General features: G+C 35.8%; 1 protein-coding gene and 1 long non-coding RNA gene across 3 annotated transcripts; one reads left to right on the plus strand and one right to left on the minus strand.

Moving 5' to 3' along the window:
* Positions 1-7,460: 7,460 nt before the first annotated feature.
* LOC110859136 lies at positions 7,461-8,419 on the plus strand. Of its 2 annotated transcripts, none has more exons than XM_022108010.2 (4): positions 7,461-7,699; positions 7,767-7,855; positions 7,930-8,047; positions 8,106-8,419. In XM_022108010.2, exons 1-4 carry the CDS (start codon positions 7,471-7,473, stop codon positions 8,312-8,314), a joined length of 645 nt encoding a protein of 214 aa, XP_021963702.2. In that variant the 5' UTR covers positions 7,461-7,470; the 3' UTR covers positions 8,315-8,419. The 2 variants fall into 2 exon arrangements, with proteins under 2 accessions (XP_021963702.2, XP_021963701.2); XM_022108009.2 differs by having other exon boundaries at positions 7,462-7,699; positions 7,764-7,855.
* Positions 8,420-12,709: 4,290 nt separating this feature from the next.
* Positions 12,710-18,758, minus strand: LOC118438685. Its single transcript, XR_004836991.1, has 3 exons — positions 18,452-18,758; positions 18,254-18,317; positions 12,710-17,829 (listed from the first exon to the last, which is right to left on the minus strand). It is a non-coding gene; the product is annotated as an uncharacterized LOC118438685 (long non-coding RNA).
* Positions 18,759-19,304: the final 546 nt, after the last annotated feature.

The raw sequence follows: 19,304 nt of genomic DNA on the forward strand, positions 1-19,304 counted from the left end.
TGATTGGAGGTTACAATCCAAAATTATAAAGGTCGTATATCGTACATTTTGACCAGAATTCATCATATATGAAATTGGAACTTGAGAAGATACCCTGGAGCAATTATATGTGGCTGCCTACGAGTACTTTCTCCACTTTTATTAATGATACTATACCTACATACGGTGTCCGCTAAATTACACCCCATCAGATACACCCCTAAGCGTTTTACACTCCTAATCAGATACACCACCTCGAATACACCCCATCAGATACACTCCACAAAAATTCGGCATAATCAAATAACCAAAAAAATCAAGTAATAATCAAAATCAAATTGAAATAAAATAAAATATAATTCAATCTATCAATTAATCAGAGTTTGGGGGAAATACAGTGGCACATAGGGCATAGGTATTTCATGAGTGACAAATCTTGTCCTTATTTTTCAACGATAGACTTTAGTTTTTTAGACCCATTTCCATATTGTTTTCTTAGATGGAGTAACGTTCCCGGAAATAAACTGTTTCATCTTAAGTTCAGTCAGAGTTTGTTGTTACTCACTAATTATTATAACCAACCCTATTATGGGAAAGTCCTCCTCTAGATTTTTACTAGGGTGACCGGTGAGATGAGACGATCTCGTCACATGATGAGATGAGATAAGATATGGTGAGACGCCCGTTAAATGAGATGAGGTCTCACGTGAGACCGCCTAAATGTTGTAAGATTATATGAGACGAGCTTATAATAAAATGAGATGAGTTGAAGCGAGATGAGAACCAAAAGAAGCAATGTATCTCATCTCCTCTCAACATGAATGAGACGAGATGAGATGAGATACAATGAGTGGTATGAATAAAAAAAGGGAAAAGCTCCATGGTAACAGGAAAAGGGAAAAGCATTTGCTACTAAAAATCTGGAGGAGGACTTTCCCATAATAGGGATATGGTACGCAATGTTTTTCAAACTTGAATCTACTTATTGACCTTTTTGTTTCATGTGATCATCGGGTCACTAAACGCATCCTGAAATGGTTTTGGTGCACGATATTGAAAAACAGTTAGCACCGCAAGATCCACAGTCTACTTGGGCACAATACATACCTGGTTAAGTTTTGTTGTTATAATGCTTCTATATCGCGCTAACAAATCAAATTATAAATTTTGGACAGATTCAGTCGTCGTAAACGGGTGCATCATAGAGGACTTTTTTTACTCTATTTCAATGGACAATTATTCCTAAAGGTTGTACGGAGGACCCTGAAGAACAGGTTTGTCTAATATTTACTTCCAGAAAAGTTATTGTAATATTAAGGCGATGGCGCGATTTTCGAATTTAGAATTCTACTGCCCGTATCACTACTTGATATCAACACTGAAAAAATAACTCAATCCAACAACCGGTAGCATAGCTTATGTTTGTAATATTTTAAAGTCGCCCTTGTCTTTTAGAAAAGCAATAATATAAGTCTGTATCCTCGACCTCACCCAAAAAATATGGTAATAATCATTACTGTTTGGAATAACTATATGTCTCTAACACGTCGGTAAGAACCTGTCTCAAAAACAGTAATAATAATGGCAGCGAAATTCAAATTGAATGCAGTAAGGAATTCAAAACCCAGTAAAAAAATTGAATTTCGCTGAAATTATTATTACCATTTTTGAGACACGTTCTTACCGACGTGGTAGAGACATATAGTTATTCCAAACAGTAATGATTATTACCATCTTTTTTCTGAAGCTGCCACTTGATTCCGTAAGTAAGTGATAATAAGTACTCGCATGATTAATGGATAAGGGGACGTTCATAAACTTTATAACGCAAATTTTGGCTTTTTTTGGACCCCCAGCCACCCCCCTTTAACAGGTGTCACATAGGCACGATATCATTGGGGCCTCACCCCCCACCCACCCCCCTGTGTGTTATGAAGTTTATGAACGTCCCCTAATCAATACGTATTCTACAAAAAATAAGTAACATAAACTAAATTGTACGTATGTAGGTCACATTTATATTAAGTGATATTTATTAATGACGCACTACTTATTTCCCGAATATGCATCAAAATAATTGCAAACCCGTGCGATTTTTATTTACAAGAAATCACTATGGTATGGACTATAGTGAGGACCACAAGGACCACACCCGCGGGGGTGTGGTTTTCAATTTTTTCAAATCTTATCATGATTTGCGATCAAACAGCGATTAAAATGATGTCATATGCCTAGGGTTTCTAAACCAAATGTGGTCCCTTATGACCACAACCCCTGGGGGTGTGGTTTTAAAGATTTTCAAATCTTATCGTGAGCGGCTTTATTCACTGATTAAAATGATATGTCGCATGCCCTGGTTGACATAGAGTGGAAAAGTCTTCAATGACCGCACCCGCTGGCCCAGGGGACCAGTGCACGGACTCCAAAATGGCAATTTTTTTGTTCGAAATTCGTAAGGAGCTAATCCTATCGTATATGTATATATTCTTGACCAGGGTGACCCAAGGAATGCCCCTAATTTTTTTTGTGAGGTCACACCCCCCGGGGGGCGAACCACCCCCCCTGTGGGGGGAAGTTGAGACTGACCCATGAATATTGTTAAGCAACTATCGATGATGTTATCTGCCAAATTTCAGAATTTTAGCCCTCATAGTTCGGGTGGTTCATGCATTTGAAGGGCATAAAACAGACGTTTTGGGGCTGTTTCGACCACACCCCATAGCCTAACGGGCAGACATGGGCAAATGTATTTGGGGGGGTTTGACTCATCCCATCGAGTACTACATACGCCTATGAGGGTTTCTTGGAATCGGGTGGGATGCTCTAGATATCCCATCCGAAACTTGCGAAAAAAAATTTCGAACTTAGTATTATTTTCCGAGAAACATAGGAACCCTAATGTTACAGCGAGTCTGTCCCGCTACAAAGGCAGGCCCAAGCTACAGCGAGTCTGCCCCAGTAAAAGGGCAGCCCCCAAGGTATAGCGAGTATGGCCCGCTATAAGGGCAGCCCCAAGGCACAACTTATTAAAGTTAAAGCCGCGGTGCGTCTTATCGGATTTGTTAAGCCATTAAGCCGGGCTTTTCAAATTCGAGATCGCAATACCGCCCAGCTGAGCTGGAAGTGACTGGAAGCGCTCTGGGTCCTTCTGAGTTAATCTCAGAGTAGGTGGCTCACTGCCCAGTTTCATTTCCAGCTCAGCTGGAGCCGCCTCAGGGAAGTTGTGCTCTTGTACTATTATAAATATCAAGACAAAACTATTACAAATTACATAAACAAATGGAAACTTGAATAAATAAATAAATAACAAGTATAAAAACTACAATTCCTCAAGAATTAACCTTCAAAAAGCAAAAAAGGTTCCGTAGTCAGATTTAATTTGGCGTCAAAGGGCGAAGAGCCCAATCCTGTGATGATTCCTTGCGGGAGGACCGGGAAGAGCCCCAGACCTGTAAAATAATCCCCGGTTCCATTTGTACCCCAAGGCGGAGCAGGCAGGTCTGAGCCATGGTCCCGGGAACATATTCGATAGGGCCGGAAAGCGTGTGTTTAGCTATACAAAAATTTTAAAAAAGCAATTTGAGGCTAGGCGAGTGTTCGTTCACTGAGGGAGTGTATAAATCAACCAGACTAGCAGATTTGATTTTTTAACCAACATGGATGAAAGCACACGTGAAATGGAAGAACATAGTGGCTTGACGCAGCCGGTGATGGGTATGGAAATTGAGCCTGATGAGCCTGAGTCGCCTTCAGATGAAATAAAAATTACCAACCGCAGTTTAGTAAACATATTCATGCTGCCAAAGTTGAAAAAGAACGACTCAGATGAGAAAGAAAAGCAATGCCTTGCTCTACTAACGCCATTTATTACTGATCTGTCTGAAACCGGTGCAGCTACACTCTTACAGAAAATTCGTAAATTAAAGAGTACATTTAATCAGAAGTGGGCAAGTTCAAATCGAACAGTGACAAATTTTCAAACAAGGGAAAACGGCTGGCTAGATTTGGAATTTGAAATCGAGGCAAACAAGTTACTTACCATCAGCCAAGATACTATTTCATCAGTCGGACGGCCAACTTTGACCTGGAATGAATCTTCTGGTTCATCTAAAAGAAGAAAGGTGCAGGAAGTTCTTCAAGCTACCAAAGATGAACCCCTTGAAAAAATCATAAAAGCTGCACAGTTATCTGCCAAACAAGAAGGCAAGTCCGACGTGTCATTTATTTTAAGTAAAGCCTTGAGTAGCCCTCGATCTTGTTCTCAGATTGTATCCAAGATGAAAGACAAAACGATCATCACGCCTTACACACCTAAGGAAGCGTTGGCATTAATAATCGACAATGACATGACTGTAGCCACTTACAACAGCATACGTGAAGGAGCAAAAGCTCATGGTTGTAATTTATACCCACCTTATTACCTGGTGGCGAAGGCCAAAGACAAGTGTCGTCCATCGGTTAAGCCCACAGCAACTGGTTCAGCCGTACAAATTCCACTGCAGGATTTACTCAATCACACCACATCTAGGGTTGCTGAATTGCAAGAGGATGTGTTTAACAGTTACTCTGACATAATTCAGTCAAAAGAGTTGAACTTAACAATGATATATTCCTGGGGATTTGACGGTAGTACTGGTCAGTCTCAGTATAAGCAGGCATCAAATATTGAAGGTTTTGATGACAGTTCTCTATTTGCTACAACAATAATACCTCTGCAATTAAGATCCGATTCATCAGATTGTAGAGTATTGTGGAAAAATCGAACACCTCAATCAGTTAGATACTGTCGACCTCTAAGATTGGCTTTCGCAAAAGAATCAAAGGAGTCAATTTTGAGAGAGAAGGCGGCAGGAGATCTTGAAATTTCTAAGTTACAACCATTTGAATTAGTATTAACGTCCGGAGTTAGACTCATTATAAAATTCGAATTAAATTTTACTATAATTGATGGCAAAGTATTAAGCATTGTTACTGGGACCTCCTCTCAACAATCTTGCCCAATTTGTTCCGAAACTCCTTCCAAGTTCAATCAGCTGAATCTGCCCTTTCAACCGATTGATGGTCGCCTAAAATTCGGCATAAGTCCTCTTCATGCTTGGATAAGAGCCATGGAGTTTTGTCTGCACTTAGGGTATAGGAACTGTGAAGGCTTGAGGTGCTGGAGGGTTGAAGGGACCGATAAAAAATCTATCCTAGAGGCACGAAAACGAGATATTCAACAGAAATTAATTCATGAGCTCGGGCTAAGAGTTGACTTCCCTAGGGCTGGCGGTAGTGGAACAAGTAATGATGGAAATACGGCTAGAAGAGCGTTTTCCAATCAACAAACTTTTTCACGTATTCTAGGCTTGGAGGTATGGTTGATACATGACCTGCATGTCCTTCTGTGTGCCATTTCTACAGAACTTCCTATTAATCCTGAGAAATTTGGTAGCTTTTGCCGACAGCTGGCTAATAAATATGTAAAAGAATACAAATGGTACTACATGCCTGTTTCAATTCACAAACTATTGATTCACGGAGAACAAATAATTAAAGAGTCCACTGTTCCGTTAGGTATGCTTAGTGAGCAAGCTGGCGAATCAAGAAATAGGTTGTATAAATTCTATAGAGAATATCATTCCCGCAAGATAAATCGAACGGCCAACTTATTGGATATGTTTAATAGATGTGTTGACTCATCTGATCCCGTAATTTCCAACTATTCACTAGAAAAGCGACTTAAAAAGTCAAAGAGATTGAGTCTTCCGTCTGAAGTTATTGAAATGATTGAAGAAGTTGATTTTGGATTTGTTGCTCAACCTCGAGATTTAAATATCTTGGTTGAAGAGCCAATTGAAATCCCTGGGCTTGAGGAAATCGAATTGGAGAATGAACTGTAGCTTAAAAAAATGTTGGCTAGCGGTGGCCTGATCAAATGTACCGTCCGTGCCAAAAAAGGCCTGTGGGGCAACAAGTGGAGAGAGGTCCTCGTTCCTTTGCCCTGGGTAAGCCAACATTCAGGCTTAGCTGACGTCTCCACATAAATACAATCCTCCTTTAAATACGAACAAAACGAACTGTGTTTTCGGAATATTTAAAAAGAAAAGAAAAACCGAAGTTAAAAATATGTCACAAACTATATTTCACTCTTCTAGACATATTCTGAAATAAGAAATCAGTCTGACTCTACTCCTCCGTCGTATTGGCTAACGGAAAATAATACTAAGTTCGAAATTTTTTTTCGCAAGTTTCGGATGGGATATCTAGAGCATCCCACCCGATTCCAAGAAACCCTCATAGGCGTATGTAGTACTCGATGGGATGAGTCAAACCCCCCCAAATACATTTGCCCATGTCTGCCCGTTAGGCTATGGGGTGTGGTCGAAACAGCCCCAAAACGTCTGTTTTATGCCCTTCAAATGCATGAACCACCCGAACTATGAGGGCTAAAATTCTGAAATTTGGCAGATAACATCATCGATAGTTGCTTAACAATATTCATGGGTCAGTCTCAACTCCCCCCCACAGGGGGGGGTGGTTCACCCCCCGGGGGGTGTGACCTCACAAAAAAAATTAGGGGCATTCCTTGGGTCAGCCTGGTCAAGAATATATACATATACGATAGGATTAGCTCCTTACGAATTTCGAACAAAAAAATTGCCATTTTGGAGTCCGTGCAGTGGGTGTGGAAAACTTACATTCCTCTGTTGCAGCTAACCATGCGTGTGAACATTGTTAATTTTGAAATTTTTGAAGGTGAATTACATGAATAATTAAATTATTTAATTAATTAGATAAGATTAACCACACCCCATGCCACCCCCACAATATGGTGTGACCTCCAGGTTATACTGTTAACCTCCAAGGGTCATTAGCGATATCTGTCCCAGGGATATCGAGCTTATAAGCGACAAAAAGATTTAGGGGTTTCTAGGATTTCTTTTCTTGACCTTGTGACCTTGATAACAGGTCACTAAAGTCAAAATTTCATATTTTGGAAATATATATTGTTCCTCACAATTCAAGGTTTCCAAAACGGTATAAATTTTGAAAATCCATGCAGAATTGAAAAAGTAACACGTATTAGAAGTTCATACAATTTTTAGCTTTTCCCCATGCATTAAAAAAGTTTATTCTTAATGAAAACATACCATACTCAATTCAAATAACTAAAATTAATATATTTTGATACGTATACGAATTTAATTAATTTTGACGTAGTTCAAACATCGTTTATAAACTGTGATATATTTTTAATCATACACTTTTAATTTGCCAAGATCAATCAGTTTCTCATTAATAAATTGCCAAGTCTTCAGCACATACATGTACGCAAACGATGAGATTAGTACATTATCTAATGTATCATGCCACTATCGCACAACGCGGATAATCGACCCACTTGTACCTTATCCATGTTTCAAATACATACGTCTCGAATAGATATTGACGCAATATCGGCTGCTTATCTGCGTCAGTGCTGGATATGTCAACTTCAGCTTTAAATTCATGGCTTCATATAAAAGGGAATCTTTTTTGTTACAAACTTACATTCAATTATTTCAAGTCATCCAAGTAATTCAAGTCAGAAAAGTTATTATTCAACTTGATATCATCCCAAGATTTTCTAAAAATATACATACATACATAATTTTGAAACCATTCGACATGGCGGTTAAGAATTTACCAGTAGTAAAAATTGTTTTGGTTCTTGCAGCTCTTCTAGCTCTCGTGTCTGGTATGTACCCTTAAATGTTTTTTTTTCAATTTTCAAGATTGATAAACCATTAAGATAATTCTAGCAGGTACGGTGGAACACAATAAGGATCAAAATGAATTCAAAGTCATTGCACAACTTGGAGCGAAAGTATTTTACACGCACGTTTCAGATATTGTGAGAATTTACCGTATAATTAAATTGTCAAGCAATTATCCGTTTTCGTTCAAAGCGAATTAATTTAATTTAAGAATGGCACATGGATCCGCAACAATAATTTCTGCTTCAGGAATAATCTGTTTACCCCAACAATTTCCTCTGAATTTGAATTAACCGCGCTCAATAATTATTTTCAACCGCTGTTTGGAAGTAAGTTTTCACCTTTGTCTTTTACTTCTGGGAAAGATAAACATTTTTTTGTGTAAAGCATTTCCATTTTGGAGCGGTGCCGTCAACTTCAATCGAATGGGAAGCCCATACTGGCTCCGGAACTATGGAACCGTCCAACCCGGGAATTGGCTCACGATTGGAGAACAATTCGATTCTGGGGCAAGTTGTGCCTACATCACTAACAAAACAATGGGTTTTGCGCCATGTGCGGAAACTCCATTCTTGTATCTGTGTCAAAATTATTGAGTTAAAATAAAAAAATAAGGTTCACCAATTGTATCAATGCAGAAATAAGATGTAATGTTACACTTAGAGCCAATAAATAATATCTTAGAAGCTTTATTAAGAGGACCCAATCATTATTGGAGTTTATTTTATTGTAACACTGTGAATGCTGTTAATCTACAGCATTTAACTACTAGCAATGCGAAGGTGTCAGCGGGTACGCATGAATTTTATTGGGACCAATTTTAATTTATTCACCACCAAAAATAAGCGGACCCTTAAACCGAGGATATAAATCTTGTACCAGAGCTTAAAAAAGAGCACGTAAATCGTCAAATATTTACTTATCTATAATTTATATCAACTATACCCTTACAAAGCCATGATGACCCATATACTTAAACTTTTCTGAAAAAGTGTAAAATTTAATAACAGGCTTTGTACAATGATGAACCCCATAAAATATAAAATATATACCATTCTCACGATTGCAAAATATTCTGCAAACTATAGTATACATGTCATCCTTAGATAACGCAAGCAAGGCTGATGTAAGCACGGGGTTTGTTCTTATCCCTGACTGTTTGCAAACGCAGATAACATACTGTTTTCAAACAAATATATACTGCGATTTAGGATTGCCGATGAGATGAGACGTTCTCATCTCATCATGAGACGAGATGAAATGAGACTGCCGCTAAATGAGATGCGATCTCACGTGAGACCGCCAAAACGTTGTTCGATGAGATGAGTCGCAGCGAGATGAGATCCATAAACAGAAATTTATCTCATCTCAATTCCATGTCATCTCAACATAAATGAGACGAGATGTGATGAGATACAACTTTGGCTATCTCATTTAAGTTCCATCTCATCTCACTAACAATATAACTATCAGTTTCGGAACATCTAATGCATAGGAAGATGCGGTAAAAGCATTAGGAGCCACTTCAAATTCAAAGTATAGGGTACGCACACGGTTTTTAGAGTACTAACAATGCGGACGTGTCAGTGGGTACGCTCAGTTTTCAATGTTACCACGTTAATTTGGTAGTTCATATCAACCCAACCAACGTTTAGTTTTGCATTTTCTTTAATGCGCAAATTTAAATGCGTGGCGGGCATTTGAAATATTTTTCTACTCAAAATGTTCGATTTTAAAATGGCCGTAACTTTGTGGATTTTGGGGCGAATTAAAAAAACAAAAAAAACATATTTGCTTGGAATTATTTCCTCTAGAATATAAAAAATCATTTTCAAAAAAATGTTGAAAATTCGCATTTTTAGCGGGGTTTCCAATTTTGAAATATTCAACACACCGGAAAAATTCGAATTTTGAAATTTTTTTTGAAAATGGTGTTTTATATTCTAGAGGAAGTAATTCCAAGCAAATATGTTTTTGGTTTTTTTAATTCGCGCCAAAATTCAAAAAGTTACAGCCATTTTAATATCGGGTGTTTTGGCTGAAAAAATATTTGAAATGCCCGCCACGCGCTTAAATTTAATCATTAAAGAAAATGCCAAACTAAACGTTGGTTGGGTTGACATGAACTACTAAATTAATGTGGTAGCATTCAAAACTGAGCGTAGTCGCTGACACGTCCGCATTGTAAGTAGTGAAATGAGTACAGTCCCGTCTCCCGGCAACCCTATTGAGGTTCACAGCATAATACAGTTACATAATCAACGGTGCCCTGATTTCACAATTATGAGCTTAAGATTGTTTCAATTCAAATATAAAGCCCAGAAAATACGCAACTGCTATGTATTTTCCAAATGAATAAAAATAAGTTGAAGCTGTTTTCTCCTCCAGTCAAATACCATTGGATCCCGGACTGTTAAGTCAAGTTACAGATTACGGGAGCACATTAATTTTGATAATAATTTGCTTGATAAAATTATCACTAAGTGGGAACCCACCCTACGTAGTGTTCAAAATTTTATAAAAATTATAAACTTACTTCGAATATTAACGAAAAAACTTTATCAAGGCTCAGTTCGGGCCTAAAGATATCATCCTGCTGCAAGTATGTAGGTTGGATAGTAGTTGAGAACTGGCTTCTTCCACATTAAGCTTGACTGAAGAAAAAACATATTTTTATCACGTATTTCATAATTTATATCCATTTAAATCTTACGATATTACGAGTTGTGATACTTAAAAGGGTATAATCATTATGAACATACGCAGAAAATCTGTACAATTTTCGTAATTAATAAAGATCAAGAGTGAAACTGGTACATTGTCGCCAGGAAGTCAGTACATACGTTTTTTTAAATTTTCCTGAATTTATGATTTTCAAGTGAGAAATATTTAAGCTAGAAAGAAATATGTAAATTTAAGTTGAAAATCAGTTATTGAAGTTATGGTATTTGTTCTTTTAAAAAGCGTTTTTAGTGTTCAAGTTGTTACAAAATATGTGAATTTTACTGGTTTTTATCCTTAAAGCGAGGATCCCCGACGTCCGAAGTTAGGTCAAAATTCGGTCTTTATGAAAACTAGGGTTGCCGTGAGACGAGATGAAATGGACTCCATCTCATCTCACTACTGGGTGAGATGAGATGGAAGTTAAATGAGACCCTCAAAGTTTTGTCGTATCTCGTCTGTCGCATCTGCGATCTGTTTCTTGATTTTGGCCTAAAATCCTGGAGGAACTTGGCGAAATGCTCAAGAATGGTGAAGGCTATCTGGAGAAGGCAAAACAGTTATTTCTTTAGTACCTGTCATAACTGAAACGTGAGGCTGATATGGATACATCTTTGGGTGTAAGAACCACAAGCTCGATATTCGTGAATATTCGATTGGGTTGTATCCGTCCCTAGACAGTCAAATCGTTGTACAAATATGGTTATATTTAGTGTAAAATTGGGGAATCCTATATTACGCTAACTACGGGGCGAAAATTTCACTTACGAAATCACTAGTGACATTGTTCGCCCTGGTACTTGGCTAGGTAATATAAGTGTCTCAAAATTGAATCGTGGAAGGTTTTTAAATTCTTAAGCGTGTTGAGGAGAGAGGCAAGTAATTATCAAATCTTATTTATTTCTGTATTAGTTTATCACGTCGGCCTCTTAAACAGTTAAATTACAGGATATGAGACGAAACCTTCGGCGATTGCCTTCTAGAGAAAACACCTCAATTTTGTATATACACAAAATGTGAATTTGCTCAAATTTATTTAGCCAATAAAAATTGCTTCTTATCAGCCAAAATAAAATATAGATGTGTATGTATGCAGATAAATATTGAAAATCATCTTAAATATTCTGGAAACAATAAGTATTTTATTTTTCCTCGCTTTGGAGATATTTTGGAATTATAAAATAACGTTATTCCTTCCAACCCAATTCAAAATGTCAGAACAATCAATATATTATCTGTATTCGGGTGTGTCGTGCACTCGATACTACCGTAGTGTTGGGTTCTTTTAAACTCTAAATTCCTTTTGTCTTAATTACAGCAAAAAATTAAAAGAATGTTATATACTGTTGGAGACTACAAGTATAAATTATATTCATTTAAGAAACGCATTTTTAGTCCGGCTCAGGGCTTATGTAACCGTCATGTCTGTCCGTCTGTCCGTCTGCACGATAGGGCCAAAACGGCTGAACCGATTGACTTGAAATTTTCATCATATGAATATTGGACAAAGTTAGGAATCGAGTTCGAAGATGAGCCAAATCAGTCCACTGGTTGGCCGGTTGAGGCCATATGGGTGGTGGGGGCCTTATACACTGAAATTTCAAAATAGTCGTAGAAAGCTGAAATTTGGTACATAGGTGACGAATGGCTTCGACTGAAAGAATATGAAGTAAAATTGTGAAAATTTTTATTTGGAAGCACCCTATTGGGTGACCCATACCGATTTTTAAAAAATTGTCCAATTAAGCTGAAATTTGGTACAGGTGATTATTGGCCCCCAACGAAAGATTATGAAAATTTCAAAATTTTTCAACAAGAGACACCCTAAAGGGTGACCCATAACGATTTTCAGAAATTGTCTTACAGAGTTGAAATTTTGTATGTAGGTCACTAATCGCGTGTAATAAAGGATAATGAGATCGAATTGGGAAAATGGTCAACCAAAGGTACCCTATGGGGTCGTCCATACCGATTTTTCAAAATTCTCCTAATTAGCTGACATTTGGTTTCAAGGTTGCTAGTAACGCTTATGCAACTAAGGTGAAATTATATTTGAATTTATTTCAACCGGTGAGACCCAATGGGGTGACCCAAACTGATTATCAAAAGTTTCATATTTAGTTGAAATTTGGTATGGTCGGTTGAAATGATACCTATATACCAAATATGAAGTTTGAAAATGTAAATGTCTCCATGGAACGACCCAAATATACAACCACCTCGGGTTGTAGATGACCTCATAAAATAACATACCCCTGAGTCGGGCTAAATCAACACTGCACACTGAAGGTTTTTTATTTATAGTAACGCTTAAATGATACATATTGTGCACATATTAAAATAAAGTATTAGATACTTAATATAATTTTACAATATATATATATATATATATATATCTAAAGACTATGCAAAACTTGGTATTAAATTTGGTTAAATAAATTAAAGTGCAATAGAACTTTACAATTGTTCCACATATTTACAGAAGTATTACGTATTAAATCAGCCATAATGACGGTTGAATATTATTACTGGGTAATCTTACTCTAACATACGTACATTTACTAGACTAGAAAAAAACTATGATTCAATAACTTTACCAGAGGTTGTGAACAAATTTTAAACAATATCTGGTCAGAGGACTTATCATATCAAAAAGGCAAAAGAACACATACGCATTTTCTCTCGCTTACTAAAATATATGTTCCTTCATTAGCATCTTACATAGTAGGCCAGTGTTACCACTTCTGGCTCAACATATAAAAATCATCCTTTGATAATATTGACGGCAGTGAATTCTACGTATCTATGTACAAGTAAAGTTATGTATAAATCTAGATTGCACACGATACCAGAAATAGAAGCATGCATGAGCTCTTGCAAGGTTTTATCGCTTCCATTATAAATTTTCAGAAACCTTTAGTAATTAATTAAGCGAAATTCAAATTATATGACCTATATAGATTTACCAGGTTAATTCCAAAATGTAACAACTTTAAAATTTTGTGAAATTAATACTGCCTTTTTTATCGAAACTAGCATGCTCGCCGGATTTTTAATCAATTAACCTACATTCAAAGGTTGAATGTCTTCACACGAAACCATAACTTTTGGTAACGCCGAAATGGATTTTGATTGCACGTATTTATATTTAGAAAACAATGGTGAAGTCGTAAGATTAAGAGATGCATGTTATACTAATAGAATTATAAATTCAATTGAATTACTGCGATTTTCAAATAAACTAGTTATTTTAGTGGTCGGTTTTTCTCGACTTCTAACAGTATTTTCCTCTAAAGGTTACCAGTTAGTAATTTCATAAATTTTAGCAAGATAAATTTCATAGTCATATTGATTGCATTCATCGCTATGACTCAGAACATTCGTACGATGGATTTTCAATTTAATAAAACGCTTGTTAACCTAAACGTTGAAATGGATAACCTAACCTAGTGCGTCACCTAAAAAACTTCGCGCAAATTGCCTCGACCACAGCTGTACTTCAAGAGAGCACTACCAATAAGTATAATACAAAATATTAATACTTGAAAAATGGGAGTCAACATACTATTTAATTAGTAGCAGGAAACACCTTATATAGTACTTTGGATCAGGACATGTTGTCTAAATAGAAGCGGTATCCTACAGTGAGTTTCTTTCAGAACAGAATGACACCATAAATATGACCACTCTACTTGAGAAAATCCAAACAGATCTGGAAGATGTGAAATGGGAACTTCATAATTTAACAGGCAATAATAATATGGTAAAATGTGCTATATAGTATGAATTATATACTGTTGTACTAATTTAACCACTTTTTTAAAGGTACCTACTTTTAATTGTCAGTCTAAATTAAATATATATATTTATAAATTTACATTATGAAATACCACTATACCAGATTTATACCTTTACGGGTATATTTTTTCAGAAATTCTTAGTACTATTTACAGGGAATTAGGGTAATAGTAAAATTACTTTTTTTTACCTTCACTACCCATCAAATATTCTCTCCTATCCTTCTCTCCAATCTGTTAGGGTTAGGAAAAATGGGTTCAAAAATATTTTTTTTGTTTTTGATGTTTAAAAGGATTTTATGATGAAGATGTAAGATTAACACATCAGGTAAAATGTGGGAAGGGTAAATTTTGTGGTTAAGCTGAGCTACTCGCGGACGGAGAGTGCTTAACATTTAGGAACCATTATGCTTTAATGAAATTACCTTTTGTCATATATGCAGACCTGTAGTGTTTTACGAAATCTGCTCCAGTTTCGGAAATCCTTTGTCCCCACGTACTGAATTATATCAAGTGCATGAACCCATAGCTATAGGGTTCTTTTACAGGATTTTCAGAAAAAAATCATTCATCAAAAAAATTTTAGAGGAGAGGGCGCAATCACTAATTTTATAAATCATTCGTATGAATTATTTGAAATTCTTGATGTTCTTATTCACATTGATTTACCAATGTGTTTTAAGAAAGATGATAGGAAAAATTTTGAGTCATCAACACACTGCTGGCTGTGTGAAGAGCCATTTGTGTCGGAAAGCAGAGAATATATTACAAGACTCAGTACTCCTTTAGTGGAAGATTTATTAAAGTGTAGTCATCATAGTCACTGTGATTCAAAGTATGTTGGCGCTTGTCATTCTCTATGTAATCTTCAACTAAAATACAAAAGCAGGCAATCCCAGTTATCGCTCATAAGTTTTCTCGTTATGATTCTCATTTTATTCTGAATGGGATTGAAAGGGAAATTGATGTCAAGATTATTCCCTCGAATTCCGAGCACTATGTAAGTGTAATCTTTGATAACAAAATAAAATTCTTAGATTCTTTCCAGTTTCTCCACTTTCGCAGATTTGATTAAAGAAATACCCCCAAATACTTTCCAAATTGCACCCCAAATTTTTGAGGATGAGTTTATTAGTCTTGGGAATTAGAGTAATAGTAAAATTACATTTTTTCCTGTCACTACCCATCAAATATAATATTCACTACTATTCAAAAAATATCTCGGATATACATATAAGGTGTACATCATGGAGGAACGGACAACAATATCCATCAAGGATACCGTAAATATATCTTATTTCACCTGACGTGACAATTCTCATTAATTCTCATTAATTTCTTCACACTCATAAAAAATATGAGTGTGATTTTATTCTATCCCTATCGAGACCGCTTCGGACCCGTGAGGGTATAAAGAGGTAAAAAGAGGAATATAAATCTAAATTTAGCTTCTTTAACAATGGATATTGAACTATCCCCTAATTTTGGTGGAACTTTTTTCATCAAATACTGCACCGCCAGTTTAACCTCAATTGACATTGAGAAGCATATTGGCCAGACCGTTTTGAAAATTTTTAATATTCCAGGACACCTGACAAGAATATTATTACCGAAAAACCCGGCTGAGTTACTCCCTAACTCATTCACAGGTATTTCGCCTCTAAAGTTTTGGTTTGTGTTCTGAATTTATGCACTTTTTATTATTGTAAAAATTAATCATCAATTGGTTTTCAAAATAACAGATTTGTTATACCGTCGAAAAGGTTTTTTCTTGATAACCTTTTCGACGGTATAACAAATCAAGAAAACTTAGATTTCAAGGGCTAGGTATGTATTTAAAAGTTATAGAATAATATGGGGGTATAATATTAGATGGCCAGAACTTAATAACACGGCCAGACGAGTTACGTCAGATATTTTTAAATCTCAAACGAAAACCATACTCGTGTTCTGACCTTTTCAACTTGGTATCCCATGCGTGTAGCCGCAAACAGCTTCATCCCTTACGTAGCAATAAATGTTCAAACAATTTTATTGGGACGATGTGCCGTGAGTCGATGGCGACACCTTCAAGCACAATCCTATAGGGGCATAGTGTTGGAGGATACATGGCGGCAATGACTGCTTATAGTGTTCAATTTCAATATTGCCAAGATGAACTTGTGATGGATACCCTTCCACCCGGATAGATCACCTTTTTCCGATAATTTTAAGCAGTGCTACTTTCATGAATGTAATCCTAACATATTCATTTTCCAGTCACAATACTCATTGGCCATGTGGACTTCCTTGTAAAGCTTGATCACTTGGCCAACAAACCTGAATTTTATAATTAAGTTAAGTTTGTTTTAAACACGTTATTTTTAATGTAAAGTGTGAACAGTGCAAGAAATTGGTCCGTAAATTAGATACCGGCAAATTTAACGGAGTATTGAGAACAAGGTTATGTAAGCATTAATGCGTCACATATTATAAGCTGTCGTCCAGCCCGTGATCAGTTTGTACATTTATCCCATTTGCGTAACAAAATTACTTACTTTAGTTTTATTAATTTAAAAAGTTTTAAGTTCATAAAACTAAAAGCCTTCAAAGCTTTAATTATTCAAAGCTATAAAAATCATTGTCATCACCTTAGAGATTGCCGGCATGCGACGCTTTGACGCCACCGACAATGAATGATGTCCCATTAGTAGAGGGTTTTATTTCGAATTTTCTAATGCATTTGTTGCTTGAGTATACAACGAAGTGATGAATAGAGAAAAATTCATCGCATTAATTCAAATAGCATCGACTGCATGGAAAAAGTCATAGTGGCTAATATTTTATACCAAATTGCCAGCCTCAGATTTGTATTTGTGATATATGCGTGACCTATTTACATTCGGCAACACTTATTCTAAGCCAGGAGTCACGGGAGACCTATGAACATGGATAAATTAACCGTATACATACCCATGATGCGACAATGGAGGATTCTGCGCCCCCGTGCTTACCCTGCCTAATTTTCTAAATTTGTACTAACTAACCAAAGCTAGATTTGGGACGTAAAATACATATTTGTCTAGATGCGTTTACACATTGTATATAATTCCCTCCTAGAATTATTGTGGGAATCGGATAAATTCATTTTGACCAGTTTAGTGGTATCTTTTTACGAAATTCGAATATAATTTGAAATTTAGGATACCCTTCATATTTACTAAGTGATCTTTGTGTGCATAGTTCTGCTTTTTTTGAAAAAATCACAAACGAAACGTAAACTGAGACATGGAAATCACTACTTTACAACTATTGTGGTTGAAAAAAGTGGAAAATCCAATTTCATGTGTTCTGTTTTGTCACAGAAAATCCTACGTATTTCTTACATTTTCCGCTCAGCGACATTCTAATGAATTACTTAAAATTATGTACATACATATTTCCTAAAAAATTAAATTCACTACAATCGTGAAAAATTATCTTCACAAGGTAACTTAATTTTTTACTGTGAGGTTCCCTCCAAGTAATAACTTTTTGGAACATGGAATCCAGTTTATCCTTTCTCACAACGATGGCTTGTAAGTTTAATCATTAAACTATTGATCACCCAGTTCCTGCAATAACATAGGAAAATGTTTATTATTGTCTAAATATAAGTTTCATACGCTCTAAATAATTGGTGGAACAGATTGTCTCCAGCGGAGGATACATCTCTACCAGTGATAGTAACAATTTATCAACGAAAAATGATAACTTGTCTTCCGTTATGTGATACTTATTTCGTCACTCAGAGGTATCACATATTAACGTTTTGGAATTAAAAATGTCACCGAGAGGAGACAACTTATTATTTGCCATTGATAAATTGGTACCATCCCTGTTGAGAGGTATAGTGCCTCCGCTGTAGAATATATTTTGCATAAATTATGGAGAATGTAACAAAGTAAGAATTAAGGAGTTTACATTTTTTTTTATAGAACCTATTATTTATGTAATTAATCAGAAATAAGCATTATCTAATTAAAACAAATTAATTACCCAAGATTGGCAAGGATCCCTTACACCGTATTCGAAACGTGAGACAATCTGCATTTCTAATTATCTACGATGTCGATATGTACAATAAAATCAAAATTAAAATCTCAACACTATATGCAAATTAAATACAATTTTCTTTACACACATAACTCTTTCACATAAATTACACAGGTTTATTACAAATATTACATTACTTACTATTTCATCCTTAATTTAACTGGAGTCCAAGGAAATATATTTTTAAAATTTATGTAAAGAGATTATGAACTCAAAAAAATTATATATGTCGGACATTATCAATTAGAAATTGTTTTTCTATTATCAATACAATGTTGAATCACATCTTAGCTTAAAGTTTAAGATATTGAAGTTTGTCCAATTTTATTTCATTTATTGTTAAAACCAATTAAAAATGTGTGACAACCCACATCTTGACAAGATGTAGGTTGTCACGTAGCTGTAAGATGATCTTGCAGCTACGTCACTATAAATACGTTGCACGATTGCCTAGCAACAGTAATCGTTTTACCATCAGTTCACTATGCAAGAAATTCTGCCGCAGAATAGCTACATATGCTTAACCAGATATAATTCGTGCATACGTATTTAGTTCGGAACATGTCGGTATATCTGAGACCAAATCGAGTGTAATAAAATCCCAGAGTGCTTTGGTCGTGGGGAGAGATCAAAATATACATGTGCAAATTAAATGCGTGCAAATTCTCTTGGTTAAATCATCTCTGTGATGCTGGCATGAAATGAATTCACATATTTACAATGCAAATAATGTAGGAATAGTTTCCTTTCGATTCGTAACATACGTGACTTTGCAATACGGTAATAACATGTAATATGTATAGTACGATAAATATTTTTTGACAATCTTTACCTGTTACAAATTTTAACCCATTGGTAATAAAATAATTAGCTGTATCGTTATTAAAAATCGTATTTATAAATCATATTGAGATACTTGGGAAAAAATAACAATTGAAATATTTCAATCTGCACAGTTTTATAGGCTCGTGAACATTGAATGATTTCAGAGGTA

This window comes from Folsomia candida, unplaced genomic scaffold (assembly GCF_002217175.1).
Source record: "Folsomia candida strain VU population unplaced genomic scaffold, ASM221717v1 Fcan01_Sc024, whole genome shotgun sequence".
Lineage (NCBI taxonomy): Eukaryota > Metazoa > Arthropoda > Collembola > Entomobryomorpha > Isotomidae > Folsomia > Folsomia candida.

Bases quoted from the DNA above. Each gene is read 5' to 3' on its own strand.
- LOC110859136 (XM_022108009.2), top strand. From the start codon at position 7,471: ATGGCTTCATATAAAAGGGAATCTTTTTTGTTACAAACTTACATTCAA. The intron at 7,700-7,763 runs GTATGTACCCTT...AGATAATTCTAG, and splicing joins TCTTCTAGCTCTCGTGTCTG to CAGGTACGGTGGAACACAAT. The intron at 8,048-8,105 runs GTAAGTTTTCAC...TTTTGTGTAAAG, and splicing joins TTTTCAACCGCTGTTTGGAA to CATTTCCATTTTGGAGCGGT.